General features: G+C 34.5%; 2 protein-coding genes across 22 annotated transcripts in view; one reads left to right on the top strand and one right to left on the bottom strand.

Moving 5' to 3' along the window:
• LOC141451657 (uncharacterized) overlaps window positions 1–26,349 on the top strand; it is a 618,152-nt gene that overhangs the window by 489,185 nt on the left and 102,618 nt on the right. For 4 of the 15 annotated variants that reach the window (XM_074123134.1, XM_074123140.1, XM_074123130.1 and 1 more), the window contains one exon: window positions 23,546–23,579. The exons of the other annotated variants lie outside the window; for them this stretch is intronic. The gene's annotated coding sequence lies outside the window, so the exon portion shown is untranslated. The remainder of the gene's footprint in view (window positions 1–23,545; window positions 23,580–26,349) is intronic. 15 annotated transcript variants of the gene reach the window in all.
• LOC141451667 (farnesol dehydrogenase-like) lies at window positions 1,366–22,423 on the bottom strand. 7 transcript variants are annotated; one of them, XR_012456986.1, is made up of 7 exons: window positions 22,206–22,417; window positions 19,137–19,305; window positions 17,680–17,809; window positions 7,047–7,176; window positions 6,815–6,952; window positions 4,736–4,839; window positions 2,533–2,551 (listed from the first exon to the last, which is right to left on the bottom strand). XR_012456986.1 is itself a non-coding variant. In XM_074123162.1 (6 exons), exons 1-6 carry the CDS (start codon window positions 22,335–22,337, stop codon window positions 2,387–2,389), a joined length of 852 nt encoding a protein of 283 aa, XP_073979263.1. In that variant the 5' UTR covers window positions 22,338–22,421; the 3' UTR covers window positions 1,366–2,386. The 7 variants fall into 7 exon arrangements, 5 of the variants coding, with proteins under 5 accessions (XP_073979263.1, XP_073979262.1, XP_073979267.1 ...); XR_012456985.1 differs by having other exon boundaries at window positions 2,536–2,551; window positions 4,736–4,851; window positions 22,206–22,418; XM_074123162.1 differs by lacking the exon at window positions 4,736–4,839 and having other exon boundaries at window positions 1,366–2,551; window positions 7,047–7,168; window positions 17,684–17,809; window positions 22,206–22,421.

Raw genomic sequence — 26,349 nt, 5'->3', positions numbered from 1 at the left:
AAATTTGCATTCATTGTTTTCCCTAATTGTTTATTGGAGCAGATTTCTTAGCCCTTTTGCATTTATTCTCTAATCTTTTCTTTTTAATCATCCTGAAGATCAAAATTACCATTCTCTGTTTCCCAAATAGGTTTTTTTGGAATGGATTTCTAGCTCTTATTGCTGTATTCTCTAATCTATTCTTTTTAATCATCCTGAAGATCAAAATTAGCATTCTCTGTATCCCAAACTTGATTTTCTGGAATGGATTTCTAGCTCTTTACTGTATTCTTTAATCTTTTCTTTTTAATCATCCTGAAGATCAAAATTAGCATTCTCTGTTTCCCAAATAGGTTTTTTGGAATGGATTTCTAGCTCTTATTGCTGTATTCTCTAATCTATTCTTTTTAATCATCCTGAAGATCAAAATTAGCATTCTCTGTTTCCCAAATAGGTTTTTTTGGAATGGATTTCTAGCTCTTATTGCTGTATTCTCTAATCTATTCTTTTTAATCATCCTGAAGATCAAAATTAGCATTCTCTGTATCCCAAACTTGATTTTCTGGAATGGATTTCTAGCTCTTATTGCTGTATTCTCTAATCTATTCTTTTTAATCATCCTGAAGATCAAAATTAGCATTCTCTGTTTCCCAAACTTGATTTTCTGGAATGGATTTCTAGCTCTTATTGCTGTATTCTCTAATCTATTCTTTTTAATCATCCTGAAGATCAAAATTAGCATTCTCTGTTTCCCAAACTTGATTTTCTGGAATGGATTTCTAGCTCTTATTGCTGTATTCTCTAATCTATTCTTTTTAATCATCCTGAAGATCAAAATTAGCATTCTCTGTTTCCCAAATATGTTTTTTTGGAATGGATTTCTAGCTCTTATTGCTGTATTCTCTAATCTATTCTTTTTAATCATCCTGAAGATCAAAATTAGCATTCTCTGTATCCCAAACTTGATTTTCTGGAATGGATTTCTAGCTCTTTTTCTGTATTCTCTAATCTTTTCTTTCTAATCATCCTAATGCTCAAAATTAGAATTCTCTGCTTCCCAAATATGTTTTTTTGGAATGGATTTCTAGCTCTTATTACTGTATACTTTAATCTTTTCTTTTTAACCCAGCATAGGTAAAAAGTTATCATACTTTGGTTTCCCATTTTTTTTTTGGAAATGATTTTTTAAGCCTTTTTGATGTACTGTTTGATCATCCCTATAAGTTGTTTTGTATAAGGTTCTTTTCAATTCTATAAGTTCTTCTTAATCTTCTATATTCATAAAATAAGTTCAATATTAGCCTTCTTGGATTCCAAAAGTTGTTTTTTGGAAGGGATTTTTGAATCATTTTAATGTATCCTTTAATCGTTTTTTTTAATCGTCTATACGTTCTAATTTAGCTTTTTTGTTTTCTCAAATAGTTTTCTGAGCTTTTTTGTTATATTCTTTAATTTTTTCTTTTTAATCGACTATAAGTTCAAAATTATTTTCTGCAATTGATTTCTAAACCATATTGATGTATTTTTTGTTTCTTCAATCGATTCTAAGTTCTAAATTAAGTTCGCATGTTTATCGAATTCTCTACTCAAAACTGTTTAATATATCCTCTGATAATGGATGAAATACCGAAACCAGTCAAGCATATACAGTAAACTTACGTGAAACGATGGATAAAATCAACTTTATTATCCTGTACTGAAAATTTAACCTCGTTTTTCAACGATTTATTTTCTTTGCTAACAAAAAAGAAAACAGGAAAAACGTTTAGGTAAAACCAACTATTGTTTGTATCAATTTACGATTTAATAGGTTTTATTATATGAACATGAAAATGTGTTACAAAAACTTTAACGTGACAAACGTCTAGTCTTGTAAAAAAAAATTTCATTTGTAATTAATTATAACGGGAGGAAATAGATTTGCTGGTTTTGCAGAGGAACTTAGTTGGTATCCCTGCTGCATAACAAAAACAAGACATACTCTTATACTGACATCTACAACACTCTCAACCCAAATGTTTCTTCACTATATGGTTTCTTAAAATAAAATATTTGATTTAAACTTTAAAATAAATTTAATTAAATTGTCCAAAAAAAGTCTAGTTAGTAAGCGAAAGATTATAAAATATTAAATCCTTACAATTTAGAAGTTGAATTTAACATTACGAGTAACAAGAGATGAGTTATATTTGTCGAAAAATTATATTTTAATTTCACTGAAGTGGTGCCACCCTTAAAATAAATTTGCAAATTAAATATCGTACGCAGAAATAAAATCCCCCATCATTACAACTTTCCAATTAATTTCGAGTTGATTCATTTTATAAAACCACCATCTGTTGCTTATAAAGTTGGTTTTTTAATTTTCGTTGGACTACCAAGCGAGTTAAGTTGTTTTGTTTTTTCTCTAAACAAAGTTGTTCATAAATGTATGTCTCCAGTTAAATTCAGCTGGTAAAAAATATGACAATATAAATGTGCACTTAAAACCGTACTTTGTTCTTGAAGTATCACTTCCTGGAAGGGATAAATAAAATTTGAAGGTCCTTTTCCTTGCATCTGCAGTATTGTCCTGAAAATAATCCTTCTAAAATTAAGTGCAATTGCAGAAAACTCATAAGTAACTTACTTAAAACACACTGATAGTAATAGTAGCAACTAATCAAAGACATAACTGTATCAGTATCCTAAAGCCATACGTATGTGCTCCTAGAGGCACTACGATCGTCTAGTGATGGAAGCCCTTAGTTGGCCATAATATGGCAAGCTAACTCGGCTACCAACCTAGGAGTTTGGCGTTAGGATATTGAGATGACCGCGTGGTCACTTTTCGCTTTTTTGCAATGAGAATTTGAACGAAGTGTTCTGGTGAACATGTTCATCTGAATCAGCGAGCTGTAATGAATGTCTAGATTTGAGTGGAGTTTCAGACAGCAAGTTTAGGGCTATTTCCGACAACAGAGTAAAAGTGAATTGTGTGATTGGTGACGTAGAAGGGATCTTAACTATTTTTCTTAAGATTTTTAATTTAACTGTAGGGTTGATGTTCATTGTACAGCGTTAATGTTCGTAGGCTATGTTCCGTACGTTCATATTGGGGCTACAAGAGCAGTTGTTTTCTATTTATTAACTACGATAAATTTTTGACGTTTGTCGAGTAGTGTTTTTGACAATTTTGTATCTCAGCTTGAGGTCTATAGGTTCCATGTTAATGGTATTTCAAGGTGAAGTCCAAGATATTGTTCTTGGTTAGTGTTGTTGGTATTGATTCACTTGTTTGGAGTGAATACCATATTTTTATATTTCGTTTCCTTTGATACTCCACTTCTGCAACCAGCGCTTAAGATCAGCAATGTAGATTATTAAAATCTACATTAGCAATTATGTTTCATAATTTATACACTAATATAGCTCATGTTAATCTATTATTCTAAATACAATAACCTACCTAACTTTCAACGGTTACCCTGTGAGTTTAAGTTCAGTGTTTAGCTTCTGAATTATTGAAACGATTCCAAAGAAAACTTTAATATTTAACACTTGAGTGACGTATTTCCACATCCTAGTTCAAGGGGTGTAAAGTAAACCTCTCTTGGAAAATAAACTTTTCTTTAGTTACAACTAAATGTAGGTATTAGATAATATTTTATTAATATAAAAGTTTCCTCGGTGGGTTTAACTATTAGCCCTTGACCGTATCGATCCCGTGGGTTCACCTGGACTATAAACTTCAAGGTTAATTAATTTGGTTAATTAGTAATAGCTCCGGAAATCTCTCTTTGAAAATTTCCTTTTTAGTTTTAATTACAAACGTCTGGGTGTTTATTATGTGGTCCTATAAAGAAGAAAATTATTATTTTTCTTGAAAATAAGTTCTTACGGGAATTTTAAGTAAATTAATTGGGATTTCATTAATTGTTTTTGCTTTTTAACAAACATTTCTTGATTCTTCAACTTTGTGTTGTCTTTGTTCTTCAAAGTTTTGAGAAATGTTAGTTTGAAATGGACTTTGTGGCCATTTTGTCTCCTGATTGGTTAAAAAATCTGCCTTCAGCAATTATTCATTTATTATTATTTTTTTAAATAAACAAGGGCGTGCTTGTTAGCTCTGAGATCAGTAGGATCAATTACAAATTGGTAAGACAATGTGTGTTTGCTACTGTCTTTGTCCAAGACAGCTGGTGGTACAAAAATAGACCGTGTTCTTATTACAATATTGAAAATGAACAGAGGGAAAGAAGTGGCTGAGGATTGGCTCCGTCATTCCCATTTATTCACCAATGAACTGTCATGATAGTGTAACAGTGGACACCATCTCTTTAGCTATCGTTTTGGAAAGAGTTCGACAAAGTAAATGGTTATACCAAACGACATAAACACGGTCTTTTGACTAGAACTGAATGAGATCTTAAACTAAATAGAAACAAGGTGACTGGGTTGCTTAAAGTATCCCTGATAATGAACTAAACGTTAGCGAAACGATTTTTGTATTTCTAAACTAACCGAAACTCAGGATACCTCAGAAACAGTATATAAGTGGTTAAATTCGTGTTCCTAAGAATAATTATTATGTTTTTAAGAAGACTTCCTCCAAGATCGGTCAGTAAAATCGATTGTAATATTGTCTACAATCAAAAATAATTCGATTATTTAACAATATATGCACTTTTTTTTTGTTAAGAAATAATTATTTACAATGATTTTCCTTTTATTTGCGATTTATCGTGAAACTCATAAATAAAAAATAGAAAATTACAAATAAAAAGCTGAACTTCTGCACTTTGTAAATTGATCTTAAGAATGATCATGATCTTAAGCAAGAATGTCTTCACCTACGGGACGAACCACGATGTCAGCTATCTGAAACAGAAACTATCAGCATGTATTAGCTGAAATATGCCCCTAATACGAGGGTCGTTTGAAAAGTCCGTGCAAAAATCAAAACTACTCAATTATTTGGGGTAAACCTTTTTTATTTTTCAACATAGTCTCCTTTTAGGCTTATACACTTCGTCCAACGCTGCTCTAGTTTGTTGATCCCTTCCGAATAATAGGATTTGTCCAAGTCTGAAAAATAGCCATTCGTTTCTGCAATCACCTCCTCGTTTGAATAAAATCTTTTTCCCGCCAGCCATTTCTTCATATTGGGGAAGAAATAGTAGTCCGAGGGAGCCAAGTCTGGAGAATAGGGGGGATGTGAAACGAGTTGGAACCTTATTTCCATTAATTTTGCGACCACAACTGCTGAGGTGTGAGCTGGTGCGTTGTCGTGATGGAAAAGGACTTTTTTGTGGGCCAATCGTGGGCGTTTTTCTTGCAGCTCGGTTTTCAAACGGTCCAATAACGATGAATAATATAATAGTTTTACCCTTTTCCAGATAGTCGATGAGGATTATTCCTTGCGAATCCCAAAAGACAGCCGCCATAATCTTTCCGGCCGAAGGAACGGTCTTCGCCTTTTTTGGCGCAGATTCCCCCTTGGTAAACCATTGTTTAGATTGTTCTTTGGTCTCAGGAGTGTAGTGATGTATCCATGTTTCATCCACAGTGACGAAACGACGCTTAAAGTCCTGCGGATTCTTCTGGAACAGCTGCAAACCGTCCTTGCAACACTTCACACGATTTCGTTTTTGGTCAAGCGTGAGCAATCGCGGCATCCATCTTGCGGATAGCTTTGTCATGTCCAAATGTTGATGCAAAATATTATGTACCCGTTCATTCGAGATACCCACAGCACTAGCAATCTCACGCACCTTCACTCTTCTGTCATCCATCACCATATCATGGATTTTATCAATGATTTCTGGAGTAGTAACCTCAACCTGGGCGTCCAGAACGTTCAGCGTCACTTGTGCCCATATGGCCACTCCGAAAATTTTGAAACCACTTATAAACTGTTCTAATCGAAGATGCAGAGTCACCATAATGTTTATCAAGCTTCTCTTTAGTCTCCTGAGGCGTTTTGCCTTTCATAAAGTAGTGTTTAATCAACACACGAAATTCTTTTTCGTCCATTTTTTGAAAATCACTCGACTTCTTCGATTCAAACGAATGCCAAACACAAAGAAATAGACCGATCTGGCTGAAACTTGGTGTGTATTCTTCCAAGAGATGCTACTAACTAAACATAACCTCGATACGCGGCAGTAGTGCTATCTCTCTGACTTTGCACGGACTTTTCAAACAACCCTCGTATTGTGGCTATATGTAGGTTTGTTTGTTAGCTATTTGAGTTTCACTTTTCTATTTTTATCACTTGCTATTTATTTAATCAAAAAGTTGTGATCTGCTATGATTTACTCCAATGACAATTTGACATCTATCGCTTTTTTTTTGGGTGGGGGGAGCAAAATGAATCATCTCAGCATTCAGGAGTCTCTACTACTATGAATTATTGTAATAGTTCAGTATTTATTATCAGGAACAGTTAATTGATAAAACTTTGAAATCTAGAAATTTCTTTCCACTACAAAACACAGATTATCTAGAAATTTAATGGACTTTCTTTACGTTACTGACTTACGATATGTTAGATATACTAGTTAAAGACTGCTTGCAGCTAAATCAGAAGCAAATATCTTCTTAAACCTTCCTTTTTAACGAAGGAAGTGAAGCGGGTAACGGAGATTGTAGGCAATGAAGGGTAAACTGGTTAGCTAATAAAAGGAACCGAAATATCGAACAGGGTCCAGTTCTGCGGTTGTTGCCTTAAAGGAGAATTTATGTGGTAGAAAAATTTAAGGTCCTGGAAGAATATAAATTCCTCCTTTGAAAAGGTTTTTTTTACTAACAGGATCTCCAACAATGCAGCTACGGAAACTGCTAGTAAACTAACCAAAACATTAGGTGGCGTAGCCAAAGCTGATACAACAGCTGCTGCTATATCTTTATCTTCTAGCGCCGGCAAGTCCGCAGGTAGTTGCCAACCTCCAACATTGAAAATCTCTGTGGACACTACACCTGGACAAATGGCCTGTAAAAAAAATTAATTAAAATTCTAAATTCGACATTCTCTGAGTTACAAGAACTGTGTCTAGCTTGAAATAAGTACCACTATTCCAACTTACTGTTATTTTGATTCCTGATTTTTGCTCATTAAGTTCAGCTCTGATTCCCGCGCTGATTAATCGTACTGCGTGTTTAGTGGCACAGTATATATGCTTGCCAGTTCCCGTTGGCAATCCTTGGCCTGAAATGCTGAAAGACTTGTAAATTACTTATATACTGTTTTAAAAAAGTATGTCAACTAATCAACGATTTGTAATCATCATTTGTCCAATCACAAAGTTGAAATGCTTGTCAACAATTTATATCATAGTCATAATGTAAATTTTTACTCTATAAAGTTCCAGACTTAGAATTCAGTTTAAGAGAGATTGCTAGCGAGAAATTCTAATAATTTACTTTGTCAAGGATTCTAATATTACAATTTTACTGATTATTGTACGCCTCAAAAATAATATCTTAAGGATTACGGAGGGCTCAACACCATTGTGCTTAATTAATAAGGGAAGCGAGAAACTTAGCGATATGCGGGGCGAAACGTTGTACACAGCATTTAGTTATAATTTAATGCCGTGCTATTACTTTTAACCGGCGCTCGCAACTTCCGGGACTAATATTTAGAAAATCTATTCTAGTTTACCGCTTCCGACCAGGAATTAAAGGGTACTACAATACGAAGTAAAAAAAAAAAAAGCTAATCCGAGCAGACAAGCTGATGTAAATGAAAAGAAAAAACAGCTTTCGTATCTCTTTTAGGGATAGGGAAACTACTAGCCACTTCTTCAGGAATCTCTGCGGTTATCCCAGCCTAACAAAATTAACTCAGAAAGCCTCCCCACCCCCCATAATCGCACACAATCTCATAGTCCTGCAACTTATAGTAGAAGTGTTTCCCTAAACTATTCGGGTTTAGTTAAACCACAGGGCCAACTCTAGCTCATCAATGCACACCACGTTCACGTTTATACATTTACACACTCATACCATCACACTGAAAAAGCTGCACAGGTGATCTTTGAGACTTAGAAAAAGTGTACGGCTTCGCCACACCTAAATCTAAATTTAGAAAGTTATATAATTAGTACAGAATATAATTATGTTACTTCTCAGTAGAGGAAAAATGGCTGTTCTGGCGCACCTAAATTGTGCCAGATCCAAACACCTCCAAATCTGACCGGGTAATCATCGAGTTCAACGAAGCTGTAAGCCATACCCATCAGCATCATTCTACCCCCACCTATCATCGAATTTGACGAGGCTGAAATCCGCACCATCACAAAAAAAAAGAGGAATCGTTTTAAAAGATCTAAAGATTTAAATCGGTATAGATATACTCAGATCTCAGAAGTGTTAAATAATAATTTTGTTCAGAATAATGTTTGAAATAAATAGGTTTATGACAGAGAAGTTTAAAATAAACAATAGACTAAAGGGGTTTTTTAAGCGTATGCTTATTTTTTTCGAAAAATGAGTTTAAAAAAAGCACTCACAAAACAAATAGGGTGCAGGGACCGGTAATTTAGAGCTTAAGAAAAAATCGAGTTTCGTTTAGAATATCTTCCGTTATTTTGGCTCCAGGTGTTGGTTGGTACAATTGTGCCGCTCCATTAGATTGTATTATGTATTCAGTAAATTCAATTTTTATGTCAACCAAAAATTATTACTTTTTTTAAAGTATTTCAATGAGCCGGTGATTGACATACCGAATTTTCGGTGGTACCAGTGTTTGACATGAGGTGGGACCAGTGATTGACAACAAGTATATTCCTGAAATGACCTAAAAAACTCAAAATACCTAAATCACTGTTCCACTTAGATTTTTAACAAAAAATCAGTCTTATTCATAAAAATCGGTTTTTAAATTGGCCTACCTAAATTGGTAAATAATGTAATATTTTTCAACGTTACGCTTTTTCATGCAGTTATTGACGATCAACCCTTATACAACTATCCTACCGGAGAGTTTTAATTTCGTTCAAACCTTCTAGGGCATCTGCGTCATTCAATTATCGAGAAACTTCATTATACAAAACGTTCAAACTAGTATTGGTTATTTGGCTCAAGAAACAGTTCGCTTATCCTTCTTGCAATGATAGGATGACGGTTCCGGAATGCTTTCTACCAAGATTTACCTGGTAGGTTATTATTGAAAGGTTTCGATATATCTAGTTTTTTAATAAGTTCCCACACACTCATCAGTACATGGCTTTTAGTGATGGGAAACCCAGCTCTGCCAACGGACGTGATCCACAAAACTAAAAAGAATCCTCTTCCGCAGAGGAGAGTACTGTACATGGCTCCATTCGTCTGCTGACTGTAGATTTACCTTTAACATTGTACAGTAGGGTAACTCGAGCGATTGCGTATTTTTTAGCAGCTTTAATAATTGATGTTCCTTGACCTACAACTACCTCCCGCAGTTAACACATTATTGGCATGAAATTTTCTTCACTTACATACTACACTTTACTCAGTTATAAGTTATATGCTGTAGTTTCCTATGGTACACATCCATAAGTTGAGAAGATATTGAGAGTTGAAATTTTTTTGGGTCATGGTTTTGCTGTGAAATGGGGCCCTTATAACTCCCACAGTAAACAACAGATTATTCGTATGAAATATTATGCTCTTACACACTCGGTTTTACTGAGTAGTATGCTATAGTTTTCATCAGTACAGATCCATTAGTTGAGAAGATATTGAGAGTTGAAATTTTTTTGGGTCATGGTTTAGCTGTAAAATGGGGCCCTTGTAACTCCCACAGTAAACAACAGATTATTCGTATGAAATTTTGTGCTCTTACACACTCTGTTTTACTGAGTAGTATGCTATAGTTTTCATCAGTACAGATCCATTAGTTGAGAAGATATTGAGAGTTGAAATTTTTTTGGGTCATGGTTTAGCTGTAAAATGGGGCCCTTGTAACTCCCACAGTAAACAACAGATTATTCGTATGAAATTTTGTGCTCTTACACACTCTGTTTTACTGAGTAGTATGCTATAGTTTTCTTGAGTACAGATCCATTAGTTGAGAAGATATTGAGAGTTGAAATTTTTTTGGGTCATGGTTTTGCTGTGAAATGGGGCCCTTGTAACTCCCACAGTAAACAACAGATTATTCGTATGAAATATTATGCTCTTACACACTCGGTTTTACTGAGTAGTATGCTATAGTTTTCATCAGTACAGATCCATTAGTTGAGAAGATATTGAGAGTTGAAATTTTTTTGGGACATGGTTTAGCTGTAAAATGGGGCCCTTGTAACTCCCACAGTAAACAACAGATTATTCGTATGAAATTTTGTGCTCTTACACACTCTGTTTTACTGAGTAGTATACTATAGTTTTCTTGAGTACAGATCCATTAGTTGAGAAGATATTGAGAGTTGAAATTTTTTTGGGTCATGGTTTTGCTGTGAAATGTGGCCCTTGTAACTCCCACAGTAAACAACAGATTATTCGTATGAAATATTATGCTCTTACACACTCGGTTTTACTGAGTAGTATGCTATAGTTTTCATCAGTACAGATCCATTAGTTGAGAAGATATTGAGAGTTGAAATTTTTTTGGGTCATGGTTTAGCTGTAAAATGGGGCCCTTGTAACTCCCACAGTAAACAACAGATTATTCGTATGAAATTTTGTGCTCTTACACACTCTGTTTTACTGAGTAGTATGCTATAGTTTTCTTGAGTACAGATCCATTAGTTGAGAAGATATTGAGAGTTGAAATTTTTTTGGGTCATGGTTTTGCTGTGAAATGGGGCCCTTGTAACTCCCACAGTAAACAACAGATTATTCGTATGAAATATTATGCTCTTACACACTCGGTTTTACTGAGTAGTATGCTATAGTTTTCATCAGTACAGATCCATTAGTTGAGAAGATATTGAGAGTTGAAATTTTTTTGGGTCATGGTTTAGCTGTAAAATGGGGCCCTTGTAACTCCCACAGTAAACAACAGATTATTCGTATGAAATTTTGTGCTCTTACACACTCTGTTTTACTGAGTAGTATGCTATAGTTTTCTTGAGTACAGATCCATTAGTTGAGAAGATATTGAGAGTTGAAATTTTTTTGGGTCATGGTTTTGCTGTGAAATGTGGCCCTTGTAACTCCCACAGTAAACAACAGATTATTCGTATGAAATATTATGCTCTTACACACTCGGTTTTACTGAGTAGTATGCTATAGTTTTCATCAGTACAGATCCATTAGTTGAGAAGATATTGAGAGTTGAAATTTTTTTGGGTCATGGTTTAGCTGTAAAATGGGGCCCTTGTAACTCCCACAGTAAACAACAGATTATTCGTATGAAATTTTGTGCTCTTACACACTCTGTTTTACTGAGTAGTATGCTATAGTTTTCTTGAGTACAGATCCATTAGTTGAGAAGATATTGAGAGTTGAAATTTTTTTGGGTCATGGTTTTGCTGTGAAATGGGGCCCTTGTAACTCCCACAGTAAACAACAGATTATTCGTATGAAATATTATGCTCTTACACACTCGGTTTTACTGAGTAGTATGCTATAGTTTTCATCAGTACAGATCCATTAGTTGAGAAGATATTGAGAGTTGAAATTTTTTTGGGTCATGGTTTAGCTGTAAAATGGGGCCCTTGTAACTCCCACAGTAAACAACAGATTATTCGTATGAAATTTTGTGCTCTTACACACTCTGTTTTACTGAGTAGTATGCTATAGTTTTCTTGAGTACAGATCCATTAGTTGAGAAGATATTGAGAGTTGAAATTTTTTTGGGTCATGGTTTTGCTGTGAAATGGGGCCCTTGTAACTCCCACAGTAAACAACAGATTATTCGTATGAAATATTATGCTCTTACACACTCGGTTTTACTGAGTAGTATGCTATAGTTTTCATCAGTACAGATCCATTAGTTGAGAAGATATTGAGAGTTGAAATTTTTTTGGGTCATGGTTTAGCTGTAAAATGGGGCCCTTGTAACTCCCACAGTAAACAACAGATTATTCGTATGAAATTTTGTGCTCTTACACACTCTGTTTTACTGAGTAGTATGCTATAGTTTTCTTGAGTACAGATCCATTAGTTGAGAAGATATTGAGAGTTGAAATTTTTTTGGGTCATGGTTTTGCTGTGAAATGTGGCCCTTGTAACTCCCACAGTAAACAACAGATTATTCGTATGAAATATTATGCTCTTACACACTCGGTTTTACTGAGTAGTATGCTATAGTTTTCATCAGTACAGATCCATTAGTTGAGAAGATATTGAGAGTTGAAATTTTTTTGGGTCATGGTTTAGCTGTAAAATGGGGCCCTTGTAACTCCCACAGTAAACAACAGATTATTCGTATGAAATTTTGTGCTCTTACACACTCTGTTTTACTGAGTAGTATGCTATAGTTTTCTTGAGTACAGATCCATTAGTTGAGAAGATATTGAGAGTTGAAATTTTTTTGGGTCATGGTTTTGCTGTGAAATGGGGCCCTTGTAACTCCCACAGTAAACAACAGATTATTCGTATGAAATATTATGCTCTTACACACTCGGTTTTACTGAGTAGTATGCTATAGTTTTCATCAGTACAGATCCATTAGTTGAGAAGATATTGAGAGTTGAAATTTTTTTGGGTCATTGTTTAGCTGTAAAATGGGGCCCTTGTAACTCCCACAGTAAACAACAGATTATTCGTATGAAATTTTGTGCTCTTACACACTCTGTTTTACTGAGTAGTATGCTATAGTTTTCTTGAGTACAGATCCATTAGTTGAGAAGATATTGAGAGTTGAAATTTTTTTGGGTCATGGTTTTGCTGTGAAATGGGGCCCTTATAACTCCCACAGTAAACAACAGATTATTCGTATGAAATTTTGTGCTCTTACACACTCTGTTTTACTGAGTACTATGCTATAGTTTTCTTGAGTACAGATCCATTAGTTGAGAAGATATTGAGAGTTGAAATTTTTTTGGGTCATGGTTTTGCTGTGAAATGGGGCCCTTGTAACTCCCACAGTAAACAACAGATTATTCGTATGAAATTTTGTGCTCTTACACACTCGGTTTTACTGAGTAGTATGCTATAGTTTTCATCAGTACAGATCCATTAGTTGAGAAGATATTGAGAGTTGAAATTTTTTTGGGTCATGGTTTTGCTGTGAAATGTGGCCCTTGTAACTCCCACAGTAAACAACAGATTATTCGTATGAAATATTATGCTCTTACACACTCGGTTTTACTGAGTAGTATGCTATAGTTTTCATCAGTACAGATCCATTAGTTGAGAAGATATTGAGAGTTGAAATTTTTTTGGGTCATGGTTTAGCTGTAAAATGGGGCCCTTGTAACTCCCACAGTAAACAACAGATTATTCGTATGAAATTTTGTGCTCTTACACACTCTGTTTTACTGAGTAGTATGCTATAGTTTTCTTGAGTACAGATCCATTAGTTGAGAAGATATTGAGAGTTGAAATTTTTTTGGGTCATGGTTTTGCTGTGAAATGGGGCCCTTGTAACTCCCACAGTAAACAACAGATTATTCGTATGAAATATTATGCTCTTACACACTCGGTTTTACTGAGTAGTATGCTATAGTTTTCATCAGTACAGATCCATTAGTTGAGAAGATATTGAGAGTTGAAATTTTTTTGGGTCATGGTTTAGCTGTAAAATGGGGCCCTTGTAACTCCCACAGTAAACAACAGATTATTCGTATGAAATTTTGTGCTCTTACACACTCTGTTTTACTGAGTAGTATGCTATAGTTTTCTTGAGTACAGATCCATTAGTTGAGAAGATATTGAGAGTTGAAATTTTTTTGGGTCATGGTTTTGCTGTGAAATGTGGCCCTTGTAACTCCCACAGTAAACAACAGATTATTCGTATGAAATATTATGCTCTTACACACTCGGTTTTACTGAGTAGTATGCTATAGTTTTCATCAGTACAGATCCATTAGTTGAGAAGATATTGAGAGTTGAAATTTTTTTGGGTCATGGTTTAGCTGTAAAATGGGGCCCTTGTAACTCCCACAGTAAACAACAGATTATTCGTATGAAATTTTGTGCTCTTACACACTCTGTTTTACTGAGTAGTATGCTATAGTTTTCTTGAGTACAGATCCATTAGTTGAGAAGATATTGAGAGTTGAAATTTTTTTGGGTCATGGTTTTGCTGTGAAATGGGGCCCTTGTAACTCCCACAGTAAACAACAGATTATTCGTATGAAATATTATGCTCTTACACACTCGGTTTTACTGAGTAGTATGCTATAGTTTTCATCAGTACAGATCCATTAGTTGAGAAGATATTGAGAGTTGAAATTTTTTTGGGTCATTGTTTAGCTGTAAAATGGGGCCCTTGTAACTCCCACAGTAAACAACAGATTATTCGTATGAAATTTTGTGCTCTTACACACTCTGTTTTACTGAGTAGTATGCTATAGTTTTCTTGAGTACAGATCCATTAGTTGAGAAGATATTGAGAGTTGAAATTTTTTTGGGTCATGGTTTTGCTGTGAAATGGGGCCCTTATAACTCCCACAGTAAACAACAGATTATTCGTATGAAATTTTGTGCTCTTACACACTCTGTTTTACTGAGTACTATGCTATAGTTTTCTTGAGTACAGATCCATTAGTTGAGAAGATATTGAGAGTTGAAATTTTTTTGGGTCATGGTTTTGCTGTGAAATGGGGCCCTTGTAACTCCCACAGTAAACAACAGATTATTCGTATGAAATTTTGTGCTCTTACACACTCGGTTTTACTGAGTAGTATGCTATAGTTTTCATCAGTACAGATCCATTAGTTGAGAAGATATTGAGAGTTGAAATTTTTTTGGGTCATGGTTTTGCTGTGAAATGGGGCCCTTGTAACTCCCACAGTAAACAACAGATTATTCGTATGAAATTTTATGCTCTTACACACTCGGTTTTACTGAGTAGTATGCTATAGTTTTCATCAGTATAGATCCATTAGTTGAGAAGATATTGAGAGTTGAAATTTTTTTGGGTCATGGTTTAGCTGTAAAATGGGGCCCTTGTAACTCCCACAGTAAACAACAGATTATTCGTATGAAATTTTGTGCTCTTACACACTCTGTTTTACTGAGTAGTATGCTATAGTTTTCTTGAGTACAGATCCATTAGTTGAGAAGATATTGAGAGTTGAAATTTTTTTGGGTCATGGTTTTGCTGTGAAATGGGCCCTTGTAACTTCCACAGTAAACAACAGATTATTCGTATGAAATTTTGTGCTCTTACACACTCTGTTTTACTGAGTAGTATGCTATAGTTTTCTTTAGTACAGATCCATTAGTTGAGAAGATATTGAGAGTTGAAATTTTTTTGGGTCATGGTTTAGCTGTAAAATGGGGCCCTTGTAACTCCCACAGTAAACAACAGATTATTCGTATGAAATTTTGTGCTCTTACACACTCTGTTTTACTGAGTAGTATGCTATAGTTTTCTTGAGTACAGATCCATTAGTTGAGAAGATATTGAGAGTTGAAATTTTTTTGGGTCATGTTTTTGCTGTGAAATGGGGCCCTTGTAACTCCCACAGTAAACAACAGATTATTCGTATCAAATTTTGTGCTCTTACACACTCGGTTTTACTGAGTAGTATGCTATAGTTTTCTTGAGTACAGATCCATTAGTTGAGAAGATATTGAGAGTTGAAATTTTTTTGGGTCATGGTTTTGCTGTGAAATGGGGCCCTTGTAACTCCCACAGTAAACAACAGATTTTTCGTATGAAATTTTGTGCTCTTACACACTCGGTTTTACTGAGTAGTATGCTATAGTTTTCTTGAGTACAGATCCATTAGTTGAGAAGATATTGAGTGTTGAAATTTTTTTGGGTCATGTTTTTGCTGTGAAATGGGGCCCTTGTAACTCCCACAGTAAACAACAGATTATTCGTATGAAATTTTGTGCTCTTACACACTCTGTTTTACTGAGTAGTATGCTATAGTTTTCTTGAGTACAGATCCATTAGTTGAGAAGATATTGAGAGTTGAAATTTTTTTGGGTCATGGTTTTGCTGTGAAATGGGGCCCTTGTAACTCCCACAGTAAACAACAGATTATTTGTTTGAAATTTTGTGCTCTTACACACTCGGTTTTACTGAGTAGTATGCTATAGTTTTCTTGAGTACAGATCCATTAGTTGAAAAGATATTGAGAGTTGAAATTTTTTTGGGTCATGGTTTTGCTGTGAAATGGGGCCCTTGTAACTCCCACAGTAAACAACAGATTATTCGTATGAAATTTTGTGCTCTTACACACTCTGTTTTACTGAGTAGTATGCTATAGTTTTCTTGAGTACAGATCCATTAGTTGAAAAGATATTGAGAGTTGAAATTTTTTTGGGTCATGGTTTTGCTGTGAAATGTGGCCCTTGTAACTCCCACAGTAAACAACAGATTATTCGTATGAAATTTTGTGCTCTTACACACTCTGTTTTACTGAGTAGTATGCTATAGTTTTCTTGAGTACAGATCCATTAGTTGAGAAGATATTGAGAGTTGAAATTTTTTTGGGTCATGTTTTTGCTGTGAAATGGGGCCCTTGTAACTCCCACAGTAAACAACAGATTATTCGTATGAAATTTTGTGCTCTTACACACTCGGTTTTACTGAGTAGTATGCTATAGTTTTCTTGAGTACAGATCCATTAGTTGAGAAGATATTGAGAGTTGAAATTTTTTTGGGTCATGGTTTTGCTGTGAAATGTGGCCCTTGTAACTCCCACAGTAAACAACAGATTATTCGTATGAAATTTTGTGCTCTTACACACTCGGTTTTACTGAGTAGTATGCTATAGTTTTCTTGAGTACAGATCCATTAGTTGAGAAGATATTGAGAGTTGAAATTCTTTTGGGTCATGGTTTTGCTGTGAAATGTGGCCCTTGTAACTCCCACAGTAAACAACAGATTATTCGTATGAAATTTTGTGCTCTTACACACTCGGTTTAACTGTGTAATAAAAGATTCAACTCTCAATATTTTCTCAACTAATTGCTAACAATCTGCATAAGAATGTCTGTCTACACTCGGCATAGACATGCCAACAATACGTGTTTCAGGCAGTTAATTTTATCTTCTGACAGTATTGCTCTCCCAACTTTGTACCAATAAATGGAATAATAATTTTCTATCAATGCAAACATTCTGTTAGATTTCTGTTTGTAATTTTCATCTAGTTGGCTTTGAAATCTGATTTTGTTAATTTTAGAAATTTTAGATAAGATATGTTTTCGAAAACATTTGAGGCTACAAATAGTTCTAACAGTAAGAGTATACTGTTTATATCTGCTTTTATGGTAGGACATTCTTAAATTAGATTAGATTCAGAGTAGTACACATCCTGTTCTGTACAAAGGTATTACCTTCCAAAAGAAAACAATAATGAGGTTAATCGACTATTAGCTAATGATATAAATAAGAGATGTGCCCTTGTAGTAGGGTACATTAGCTGGCAAGTTAAGGGATTAGTTTATCTCCCAGTAAGCCCTTATCCTGTGTGTGAGAGAGAGAGAAGCTGATATTACTCAAGCGATGCTGTTAGTGTGCACATCATATTCTGCAGCCACTTGCATGTCACACACCTGTTACCTCGGATCTAGCTAATTTACATCATCCAACATGCCTCCATCTTCAGTTACAGTTCTATTGATTGACTGACGTAATTTCTTAAAGCTTAACATCAAGCTCACCTACTGATATTAATAATGTGACCATCATCGATATTGCTTCGTTTCATGCAAGCCACAGCTTCCCTTGTGCACATTCCTAGGCCAAATACATTCAAATCGAACATCGTTCGCCAATGCTCTAGGTTACAGTCTGAAATAAAAGATAACCAATTTGAAGAATAATCGAAGGGAAATACATAAATCATTGAGTTTGTGTACAAGGTCGTATTTTAGATTTAGGGAATCCCCGTAGAGAGGAAGTTTAACCAGCCACTTTTCCAGAGATCTTGGCATCTCTGCGGGTATCCCTTTTTAACATCACTCTTACACTGACATGATCTCACACCATCTCATAGGACCTGCAGAGATAGTTGATGTAAACCCTAACTATTGGGTTTTAGGGTACCCACAGGCAAACTCGAGTTCATCTAATCACACACCACATTCACACTTATGCCCCCTATATCAAAACAATTCTCATACAGTCAATAATAAGTTCCATTTTCACAAATACCAGTGATATCGTGCGGTAGATCTTATTGCTTCTTCTCTAGAATGGAAACAATATTAGGGATCGTTCTCAACATTAGAGATTACTGCGGAAGCAAAATTAAAATCCTTCTCCAAACTTAGTATCCTTCTTTGATTTCATATCTCCAATATAAGTCAAAAAGTTTCTTGTTCTTGCACAAAGATGGCACACTCAAAAAATTTGTTTTTTGTTATGTTACTTCACTTGCCGCAATAACGGCTTAAACTTTCGAGTAGTTTCCTTAATTAAGACTTTAGAAATAGCCGTGTTGTTTTACGATTCAACTTTAGGACATTACCCCAAAGTTGAAGTTTTTTTTTTAAAGAAGTTGGCTCCTCCCAAAATGTGACTGAATTAAAATGTTATAGTTTGTTTCTTGAACTTAACACCCAACTAAAAGAAGGTCTAAAACTGGTGTCAAAGATGTAAACATTGTTAAGGATTTATAAAACGTTCAGCAGTTAAGGAAGTTAAGGGTATTTTGCACTTAGATGCTGAATTAGTTTAAATGATGACAAAAAACTAAGTTGTTAAGCAATGTTTGGATCGTTTTTTGTAAAAGAATCAAACTTATTTTGTGCTCCCGATTTGTAAATTTTGATGATACTTGGATCTAAAAATGATACGTGATTCTTGGTTGAAGTAGACATCAAAACAATGGGATGGAAGACACGTACTCTGCCTTAAACTTTACTTAAATAGGAAGGACTTCGTGGCAAAATAGATACATTTTGGAGGTAAAAAATACGTTCCTTCATTTTCACGTGCTCTCAATGTTTTGGTGACCCCAATGTTTCTTCAGGGCAATATTCTGAGGCCACACTCTCCTAATCACTCATCAACATGTCCATTTATTCTCAAACAACATGTACATTTAAGCAGGAAATCAAAGCAGACTAGGCTTCTAGCTGCAACAAGCTTTGTAACATTAAATGCATCAATTAACCTAATACTTTAGTGCAGTAACTGGTGCCTGCATTGTTGACTAGAACGTGTAGGCCTCCCAGTTGTTTATCAGCAAACTGTACAGTTGCAATTACATCTTCTTCTTTGGTTACATCCGCTACTTTTATGTGGATTTCACCTTTCAATCCTTTCGCTGAATCCTCTAATTCCTAAAAGGTATAATAATGTATTAGAATTAGCAATATGTTCAGAAAAACAAGGAGATTGTGTGCTTAGGGGTATGAAGTCGTTTCATTGTTCTGTGAACAAAATACTCAAGATAATAATCAATGAATCATAATTATTAAAAGTAAGGAAGCTAAACGTTATATACCGCTAAGAAACGATCGCACTACTGATTTTGTGGGCAATATTATCATCCGGTTACCGAGTGAACAGTTCCATTCTTTTTCAGGTCCCTGCGATTTTCTAAAAACACAAACACACACACAAACACACACAAAAAAAAGGTAATTGCTCCAAAGACTATCCTTAATTTTCGCATTTTTCCCATGAAAATTGATGAGTGTGATTTTTCAAGGAATTCAACTTTTAGCATCCACATTAAATAAGACAGAGATCTTTTTTGCGAATAGGAGCTGGTGAAAATGTGGTTAGGTTCGCAATCATTCAGCAATCAATCAGCTCGTATATTTCTTTAGTTAGCACGTATCCATAGCGTAATTATAAATATTTAAAGAAAAGTTGGGGCTCTTTTTTCGGGAAATTAGCAAAAAAAATTGAAATCACAAAGTGGGATAGATTGAGGGAGACAACGGTTAAAAATCAACTTTTTCTTAATTCATGAGCCTCTATAAGAACAACTCGTTATTGGGGAAGAACACAACTAGAGCAGGAGATGACTAGCCGAAGTTTGAGTATATGCTAGTCTTAACATGTTAACCTGATTGACTAGAAACACCGTTATAAGTAAAAAAGAAATTATTGAACATTAAAAATACCTTGATCTATCCAGAGACTGATCCCTTGTGGGGGGGGGGCGGCCGGGGAAAATCCAGCCTCCTGTTGCCCCCCTTTATCCAGATTAATAAAGTAGCTTTAAGCAAGAGTAGGTTAAAGTGGTCCCTTAGGACCCCTAACTTGTCTTAATCTTGTTTAATATTCAAGACACCTTACTAAGACTGTTCACAGCCCATTTCAGAATATTTCCCAGTTGCGTTTACAGAATACCAATTGAAGAATGATTAAATCTTTATTCTTTTTAAATTCCAAATTGAGAAAAATTCATTTTTTAGTGTCCTCTGTTATAAAAATTGAAATTTTCAACTTTCAGGATGGTGTAGACAGCTTCTACGAGTGATTAATCTTTATTTTATTGTTTAAATCTGGTGTAAACTCACCTTTCTAGAGTTATTATAATAATAAATTTACTCATTTTCTAGCGAAGCTAAATTATTCTAAATAGCATAAATTATTATTATCTCTAGCGGTTTAGGGAGTAGCGGCCCATTGGTATCCATGACAGCATTAATAATCATCAAAAGAGCGCGAGATAAAGGGAAACAACTTATTTCAATTTATTGCCTTAAAAATAATAGATTTCCGGTCTACGAATTCCAGCTGATCCCTTCCTGTTCGCGAATTAATATCGCCAAACATGTTTTCTAACGAAACTATTGATTAAGTAAATAAATCTTTTTAATAAATTAATTATTTTTAACGATCTACAAAAATAATTAATTTTACAATTAATTTCGTAAAAGTAATTACTTTCCATAGATGGGATCCCATATTTGCATGTTGAGATTGTGAAAGTATTTGTAATTTATTACTACAAGTAATAATGGAAATAAGAACGTTTATAAATAGACTATCAGAGATCTTTTTACTTCGTAAACAATGGTATCAGCATAGCCTTGAGTTTGTCAACATTAGTAATTTATGACATTCTAGCCTTGTTATTTCAATCAAGTTTATTGAAATCACTTTAACTCAATTAACAATATTTTTTAGAGTTAAAAGAGTAGTTCTTCTTAGGTCCCGTCTCAGTACGTTAGTATGGGTTCTAACTTTAGCATCATTCAAAAAATTATCAAAAAATGATCGTCAAAATCTGCACGAAAAAGCGTAACGTTGAAAAACACCCAACTTTGACAATTTTTTTCTCTTTTTCTGTAAAGAGATAAAATTTCCAAATTTACTTTAAAATATAGGACAAATCCTCCTTTATGACCCTAATTTTTTTTGCAACAACATAGATTACAAAGATTTCGAGAAATACGTTGCTGAAAATGGGCAAAAACGGCATTTTCATTTCAGAAAATGTTCTTGTTCTTCTTCTACTTGTTACCTTTTTTTGTAAACAACGTAGCGCCTAAACGCGTGAACCGATTTTCATGGATGAGGTGTCATTCGATTTGGAATTTTATGTAGATGTGCTTTTGGGGGGGGCACGACGTTGTACATTGAATGGGGGAGAAGTTAGCCCCATTTATGTGAGGCCCCTCTTCCAAAATAATTACTGCTAATAACTCTGTAAATCTTAGCCCGATTGTGATGAAATTTGGCAGGATTAAAGGGTTAGTTCTCCCCTACGTAACATTAAAGCGGCGTTCTGCTCTAACACTTATTAAGGGGAAGTTTTGCAATCATTGAAAATTATTGTTTCGTGTACGTATTTTATTCAATTTAGAGTTATTTGGTTCAATAATATTTATGAAACGGAAATATCTAGCGGAAATTGGAAGTTGGAAGCATATCAATCTATTAAACAACGAGCATATGTACAGAACGGCTTTATCCAGGCTTCCGCAGTTTTCCAGTCAGCTACCAGAGAGAGTTTAATTTGAACCTGGAAAATGTGGGCGGCTTATCTCTTTGAATGGAAAAAAACATTCTTTTAATTGAATTTTAAATTTAGTATCGTTCAGTGGAATCTGTGACATGATCCCTCTTTCAGAAGAGTTTTATTTTATAATATTAGATTCAAAGGCTTTTTTGAACTCATTTAGCAACTTATTTTCAAAAAAAAATTGGGGTTTTCCACTTAGGGGGGGAAATTTAATAGTAGAAGTAAATTGAAGTCATAAATAAACTGTAAGTGACGTACCTTCAATTTGGATTCCCTTCTAGCCACAGCCAACACAATTATACCATGTTCGGCCAAACTAAAGGCGATAGCTCTACCAATTCCAGAACTGGCTCCAGTCACTAGAGCCACTTTTCCAATCCAACGTTCCATGGATGTGGGGTGGAGATCCTTAGAAACTGAATATCTGGGACTCCAGACCGACTAACAGTTCGTACTGAAGCACGAGAACTCATTCTTTACCCCTCCATTTCGCCTGGTACTCGTATTTCCCCCTCCTAGGTTCACATTCGGTACTGTGGAATGCAATTGGACTTGATGAGGGCAACAATTATGGTCCAGTTTATCTTTGACCCATCTACATTTTTATCTCAACAATTATTTATTTCATTTTTTTCACTTTTTCTTATTCTTCTTAATAATAAGAAGAAGGCATTGCAATCGTGCAGATTTTTGATTTGGAGTTGGAAACATCCGTTTGAGGTCCTCTGAGTTTACAAAAAAACAAAAATTATCACTGTGTATGTATCTGTAAATGTTGTTAACCACAGTTGCCAATAACCACAAATCACAGAGACATTTGCTAATTTAATACATCGTTGACGTTTCACCAATAGACGTATCAATTTGAATTTTTGGACGAAATTGGGGGTCAAACCGGATAAGATGCCATTTTGCTGAATCCATTTCTGTGGATTGTAAGGATTTATCACCTGTTACATATCCATTAAGATTAAAAATATGCCATCAAAAGTTCAAAGTTCAAAAATTGCAAAGAAATGTTGCCTACTTAAAGTGCTAGTAACATTATTATAATTTTTTTTTTTTTTATAAAGGCGATTGTTTTCTAAAATGTTTCCTTTAAATTTTAAATCTTAAGAAAATGCCAATCACCTAAATTGCAGTAAATCCTGCAGGGGTCACACTGTTGCATGCAGTTTCCTGTGTGTGGCAATCCCACGGGTTCCTAGCACAGCACCACAATGTACTTCACACTATACAATAGGGGGTCACAATACACTTACACTGCATTCACGTAAACAAGCCCATCAAGGCACATATATACTGAACACTCAAGGGTGTAACTTCCCTTTGCAGATTTAAGTTTAATTTAAGTCCTCCATTACTTATAATAAGAAGAATTAAATATGTTGGGAAAATTCCAAATTTTAATAAAATTTTATGAGCAGAAGTACTTTGCTAAATCAATTTGGTTCTTTTTAAGCGCTTTTGTTAGCACAAAGTCTCACGTTTTGAAAGAAAAATAAAAGATGAAAAAAAATAGTTCAGAACTTAAGTATAAAAATAATTGTACGCATTAATTATGACTCTTGTTAATTTAAGTATTTTGTCTGTTTTAGGTGAGTCTGAAATGGTGGTAATCGTCTTTTTATAGTAAGTAGAAATTACATTTTGCTTAAAATAACTTTATAAATTACTTGTATTTCTCTTATCATCGTGATTTATTGTCAATTTCAATGATCAAGGAAAAACTGAAAGAAAATAAAAATAGATTTTTCCTAAGGATGTACGGAAAAGCGTTCCTTACAGTGTTAAGGGTTTCGAAGTATTTTATTTTCCATCATTAACTCAGTTTCCTCACGCTACTTTTAATAAAGTTGTTTTCCCCATTTTTCTTTTCAAGTTCAATACTTTTGTGAAAATTAATAATAATATTGACTAGGCCGAAGTTACACCATCTGAAAAATATGGGGTTAAACCCGCAGTGCTTGATAATTGCATCTCTGACCGGTTTAGGGTCTTTCGTCCATCATTAGAGGTAGATAAATAAGGTTGGTGTGGAGATTATGACTTCACTTGTGTGTAGTACGAATGGAAACATAAGTGAAGTCGAAATCTCTACGCTAAACAGATAAATCTACCTCTGGTGATGAATAAAAGTATTAAACCAGGTCGTGGTACAATAAACACATATGCTGTAGGACGGATAAAATCAAATATAACGTCATTCTACTTCGTAAAGTGAGAGATAAGAAAGGAATAAAGAGATCGTAGCTGTATAATACTTTTCATGTTTAAATAAATGAAAAAATTATTTGAACTAAAACAAAAACAAAAGAATGAAATATAACAATGGAGAGGAAATGTATTAGTGATAAGACAGAACATTGTTACCAGAATACTTGAGGTAAACATGGTCGTTTAGATCGAACTGGCACTGGAAAGCCACTCTTATCAGAGTAGAACAGTTTTAGAAGTTGGTTCTACGTGAAGAAGAAGAGAGAGAATCTCACACATACTCCCAGGATGAACTTCCTTATCGCGTACTATTAGTTCGTCACGATGAGCCTTCTACTTCGATAGTCATACTCTATAGAGCTCTCTACAGCTTCCTCCACTCACAAAACTTACTTAAGATAACCTTTCAACTCTTTTTGGGGACAAAATTATAGGTAAAGTACAGTTAATTGTAGCAAATCTATTTAGATATAAAGTTTTGTTTTTTTTGTAGCAACTTTATACAAAAATAAAAAGGATATAACAAAAAGTTGAACAGTTTTTGACTACAAAAACTTTTATCACAAATTGTTTCTAAGTTACAAGACAATACTTATTTCCTACTAAGTAACTTTGTACTACAATACACTTCATCACCAACATCAACACTAACTTATCTTTTAGACCAGCGTTTCCCAACCTTTTTTTGGCTCGCGTATCACTTGGTAGTAGGTACATGATGTTAAATTGTACCACTTCGTAAAAATGATTGTATTTCGTGAAATTTGTTACTCCGAGTGTGTTATTTTATTATTATTATTATTATTATTATCTTTATTTGTATAGAGATACTATGTATCTGTTACAATGGAGTTCAAGTTCATGTTCACCTTATGAACTTTGTAAAGTGTAAGATCTTAGTTTTAATTTTTTTTTTTTTTTGCGTTTATTGTGCTACAATCAGCGCGTTAGCGCTATAAGTAACAATGATAACAGTTAACAGTAGAAATAAATGAGTGGAGAAGTTACCCAGAGGTAACACTCCAAAACATTAGACTATTAGTCACTTTCTTCACTTGTGAGGAGATCACGAGGCCACTGTCTCTTTTAAGACGTCTTGTCCGGGTTGTCAGGAAGAGTTCTAGAAGAAAGATTTTGGAACTAGAGGATTTATATGAGATTGCAGGCTGAAGTGGAGTTTTATGTATAGTGTTTAAAACTTTTTTAAAATTAAATTTAATGTTGCTTGGATAGAGCTTACTCATTTTACTATCGGTCTCTTTAAGCAGATTTTTACATAGTTATCATTTAAGTTCTGTCAAATGGTAATTCTATTAAATTTTCTTTATCTTTTATCGATAATGACGTAGCTTTTCCTAAATTTTCTATATAGAAGGGGTTTTTGAAATCCAATTATCATTTGTGTTTTCAGGTTTTGGGAAAATACTCCATGAAAGACAATTTTAATCCTGTTAAATGTCTCCTATATCTTGAGACAGACTTACTTTATTCCTGTACATATTAACAACTTTATTGTATAATAATATTATTAATTTTTTTTTATTTTATTTATGCTTTTAATGAGATTTCCACCTGTAGCTACAGGTGCAATAGGTAAATGCGATAGGTGTATGTATACAGTAACGTGGCAGAAGTGAATGACGGTCATCCAGTGATGGCCGCCATTAGTCACCCAGTTGGTCGCGGGTCCAACGGCGCCTCAGCCGTCTTCGAGGATTGGAGGGTAGCGTAGTTGGTAGACAAGTTTGCAGCTAAAGGGTTGGGATGAAATAAGAGTTTTTGATGAAAATTGTTATATCGAATTTTGGCAAGTTCGGAGATGAGTGGAATTTGGAGATCTGTATGTATTGTGTGGTTGCTAACATAGAATGGAGCGTCTATTATGCGGCGGGAATATTTTGGATTGGAGTGTTTGCATTCTATTGATGTTGGATTTTTTAGCTGTTCCGTAAAGTTCGAGTCCGTACGAGTGAGTCCATATTGGTGTGAGAAGAGCTGTATAGAGTCTTCTTATTATTAATTAAAATAATTTTTATGAATTATAGGAAAAAAACGTATCTGTGATATTTTTATTATTTAATTATTTTTTTTCGCGAACCACTAACCAGCAACTCGCGAAACCAACAGTGGTACGCGTACCACAGGTTGGGAAACGCTGTTTTAGACAAAAGAAAAAGAAAATACA

Source organism: Rhodnius prolixus, unplaced genomic scaffold (assembly GCF_049639745.1).
Source record: "Rhodnius prolixus isolate KJV_2025 unplaced genomic scaffold, Rpr scaffold_14, whole genome shotgun sequence".
NCBI lineage: Eukaryota > Metazoa > Arthropoda > Insecta > Hemiptera > Reduviidae > Rhodnius > Rhodnius prolixus.
This window is presented reverse-complemented; position numbering and strand designations above follow the sequence as displayed.